Source organism: Cryptomeria japonica, chromosome 5 (assembly GCF_030272615.1).
Source record: "Cryptomeria japonica chromosome 5, Sugi_1.0, whole genome shotgun sequence".
In the NCBI taxonomy this organism is placed as follows: domain Eukaryota; kingdom Viridiplantae; phylum Streptophyta; class Pinopsida; order Cupressales; family Cupressaceae; genus Cryptomeria; species Cryptomeria japonica.
This window is the reverse complement of record NC_081409.1, coordinates 737,652,422-737,656,824: the sequence shown is the minus strand read 5'-3', so window position 1 is coordinate 737,656,824 and position 4,403 is coordinate 737,652,422. Positions and strand designations below refer to the sequence as shown.

Genomic DNA, 4,403 nt, shown 5'->3' with positions numbered 1-4,403 from the left:
TATACGACCTTATAGCTTGCTTATATTGCTAAACTTGATAATTTCTATATATATGCTATTATTTTTCAACTTTGATATCACTACTTATACTTAATTCATAAAATTTATCTTAATTTCATAATATGTTTAATTTTTTTCAAAGAATTGAAACTTTTTCAAATTAGGTGTTTCTATGAATTTTGAAGCCATTTTAAAACCAAATGTAACTTAGAATGTTTTGGTGCGCAATACTATGAAAAGTTGACCAGAATCCATTGGGGAAAATTCCAAAATATGCAGAGGCTTTGCAATACTGCCCTGCGAAGGAAGCAGTGCTGAACATATTTCACATCATGATAAGTGACTGTTAAACATTTTACACAGTAAACCTTGTGTTGATTAAAAATGGATATAATCTTTACAAGAAATGCGCAAATAAACATTTCTTCGATCTTGATTTTCATTTCTTCGATCTTGATTTTCAATGTTTACAACTATTTGAGGATTTCTTCCAATTCCTCGGCGAGGGCTTTGTGCAGCCAATTTTCAGCCTCCGCCATGAAAGAAGGGCTGAGCCGAATCATCAGAACGCAAAATTCGTGCTCATTCAGGGCTCCATCGCCGTCTAAATCTCCCTCCTGCACCATCGCCTGTAATTCCGAATCTGTAAGAGATTCCACCCCTAAAATGGCTGAATTTTTCCTCATACTCTCTGCGGTAATCAAACCCAAATCGGGATCCGCCAGTAGCCGAAACCCATTACAGAGCTCCGCCATTAAACCGGGTCCGCCCAATTTCTCCGCCATAATTGGGATGAAATCTTGGAATTCCGCCATTTAAGTCTGCTAAAAGGAATGCTAATACTGAAAGAGGATTGAAGTGTGGAATGCAGGGAAATCGGGAGAAGTTATTATAGCTTCCATTGTCGACGCCTCAAAAAACTCGTGTAATGCAAGTTAAACACCAGAAATGATAAGGAAATTGTTTATCGCCATCCAGGCTTTGAATTCCAGTTGGAAACTATAAAAAAATAGCCGTCAAGAAAGAATGGGTCTTTTGAATATGCAGATTGCAAACAGTTTCCACATGAGGGAATTTCTTAAAGCGACTCGAACCTGGACCTTTTCATATATCAACACGAGGGTTTTTGTAAATCTGTTTTGGGAAGCTTTTTCGTTTAGTTATTAGAAAAGTCAGGAGCACAACTTTTGAGGTCAAATTGCGGACCAACAATGTGTTTTTCTCTTTTGAAAATTTAATATAATATTTGTTTTAATTTTTTATTCAAATTTAGTTGATTTGTGATATGTTGATTGATTTTTATTTTATTTTATTGTTAACTAAAACATTAGAATCAATCAAACTCGATTGTATACACTTTTTATTTGGTATTCTAATATTTAGATGTTCTTATGTTGGGTAATTTGTTTGGTAGGAAGTTCATCAAATGAATATTGCATAAGTAGTTCATGAAATTAATGTTTTTGTTTACTTTTTCTTTCATATTCTATTTGTCATAGCTTGCAATGTTTTGGATCTTTGTAAACATCACCGCAAAATAGACACATGGATACCGCTAAAGTTGCAAGTAGAACATTCATTTTCTTCAAGCTCTATGATTGCATAAACATGTATTTGTATTTAATTTGCATTCGAGTCTAAATTATAAGGCTAGATATGCAAATATACCTAATCACCAACTATAAAGGTACACTTATATGCTAATGCACCTATTATTTTGATATAGTTATGTGCTTATACCAACTTCTTTCTTCAAGGCCTTGATAATTTCTTCTCATTTGGCATCATAACTATCAATCACTTGAACATTGGAAGAGCTTGGAATATACATGACAAAAGAAAGTGGGGGATGATCATCGAGGGCCTTGAATATGGTTGTCTTGGAGTTGTGATAAGTGGTATTACAACACCACTTAGTGACAGGCAACCACTTGACCCATTGAACTCATTTCTTGGATACAAAGCAACATAGGTAACTATTGAGATATTTGTCAAAGATCTTAGTTTGACCAATAGTGATTCTTGCCAAAATTTATTAGTTGAAGTAGGATTAGGATCGTTGGCGATGGAACAAGGCATATTGTGAAGCTTGAAGGTGTATTACATAGAGTGTTAAGTTACAATAGAGCTTGTCTAACAGTGAGGAAAAACAAAAATTTAGCATGCAAATTCAATTGGTTAGTAATGACCAAAATGATCTATTTACAATGACTTTGGAAGCTCAATAATGAAAACTATAGAAATATCTCCCGAAGCCATGTTTCAAACATGAAGTATTTGTAAAGATCCTAATAATTTGATGACTTCCATTTTGTTACGTTGACACACATCACATTGTTCAACAATGGTTTTTACATCTTGCTTAAATTCACACAAAATAAATTCCACTTACAACATTCATATATCTTTATTAATCCTAAGTGACCTACAATAACGAAAGTTCATGAAGTTCCAAGAGCAACTACGGATTAAACTAGGAGTTGGTGCATAAATAAAAAATATCATGGTATTTTATTACTTATTCTTTTTAAATGTTGAAACCTTTGCATAAATTAGGAGTTTTGTTCAAACCAGTGTATGATAGCTTGAATTTTTGGATTAGTTGCCCATTGTTGACTAACCTCTTTTATCTAGTTAGGTACGAGCATTGAAAGAGAAAGTAATTTACCTTCCTCCTTAGAGTCCATTAGCCACACTTTTTTATTTCCCTTATTATACATAATATCATAAACATAAAATGCACAAACTTGCATTTTAGTAACTCACATTTGTTGTTCAAGAGAGGACACTTTTTTCTTAAAAAAATATTTCAAGCTATGATTGTTAGTTTTACTTTAGAATTTTTTACTTGAGATGAGGATGTCATTGTTGGAAAACATAGAGATTAACCATCATTTTCCTTCATATGGGTATTTAACCAAATTGTGCCCTATCAATTACTTGCTAGTGAAGGCCAATGGCCAACCTTCTTGCATTAAAACAATACCCATATCTATGACCAATGCATCACATTATGGAGAAAATTATTTGTTGAATTATATCATGGCTAAGGCTAGAGCGAAACACATAGCAAATTTGAGTGTAAATGTTGACATATTAACTTGTTCATTTCATATAACGAATTATTTTTTAAAGTATACTATCAAAGGGCTTATAATTATATTATAATCATGCACAAACATGTGGTAATACCTCATCAAACCTAAGAATCATTAAAATTAGTTAATGTATTTGAGTTTAGGTTGCTTTTGCATCACCTCGATTTTCTTTGGATTAACTTACACTCCCTTGTGTGAAACAATATGACCAAGATACTCCATATGTTGAACTTAAAAGACACATTTAGAGAGACTAATGAAAATAGACAAATCCTGTAGAATTTTGGGGGAAATTTCCCCACGATTAAAGATTATTTGTGCAATTGTGACAAAAGTTATAATGTCGTAAAAAACAAATAAATTTGCGAAGATAGTCATGAGTTACCTTATGTAGTATACTTTGAAATGTAGATGGAACCTTAGTCAAGTTGAAGGATATCACTAAAAATTAATAGCGACCTTCATGTGTTTGGATATATGTTTTGAGTATATCCTCTACTTGCCATACATTTGTTGATTTCTAGAATAGATATTCATCTTAGTAAAACAAATCCATACAAATCTCATATAACAAATCACCAATAACAAGAATATGGAACTTTCTCTTAATGATCAATTTATATAACTTCAAAAAATTAGGGTACATGCACTTACACCATCCTTTTTAGTGAACATTACCATAGGGGGGAGTAACAACTAACACTAGATTTAATGAAAGTTATCTCCTACAACTTCTTAATTATCTTTTTAATTTCAATCATGTGCTCAATTGTATAGCAATAGGGTTGACTATTTAGTAGAACTTGACTACCAAGAATGAGGGAAATTACGTTCTTATGCGACCTATAACAAGTCATGTTCCATTTGAATTTCTAAAAATGTGATTATATTGATTAAATAGTCCTTGGAAATAACTTGGTAATGAATATTTGTACCTAACTAGTCACAACTCTTGAATGAAATTCGAGATTGTCAATATTTGGGCTTGGGAGAGGTGAAAAATTCTCATAAAGTGATGCCTTCAAATTTGTGAAGGAGAAATAAAGGGATATCATTCTAAGCAATCAAGATGATCCCTCATGACTTAAAATTTGTGTCCTACACATTCTTGCTAAATGTTATTAACACTCTCAACAAGGAAGCATAAATGCCTTGTATGCCAGCTTAATCAAGTTAAGATCTCCCTTTGGACACATGTTGAATATGATTTTGAGGGAGGATAAGTTATATAGAAAAATGATTAATCTAATGTTTTTTATTATGGGGTAGGTGCTTAGATGATGTGAATAATGACATCAATGGAAA

At 32.5% G+C, this 4,403-nt stretch overlaps 1 protein-coding gene across 1 annotated transcript; it reads right to left on the bottom strand.

Annotated features, from left to right (window-relative positions):
* Nucleotides 1-283: 283 nt before the first annotated feature.
* Nucleotides 284-1,160, bottom strand: LOC131028797 (calcium-binding protein KIC-like). The gene has a single exon (XM_057959146.2). The coding sequence runs from the start codon at nucleotides 813-815 to the stop codon at nucleotides 474-476; it is 342 nt and encodes a 113-aa protein (XP_057815129.1). The 5' UTR covers nucleotides 816-1,160; the 3' UTR covers nucleotides 284-473.
* Nucleotides 1,161-4,403: the final 3,243 nt, after the last annotated feature.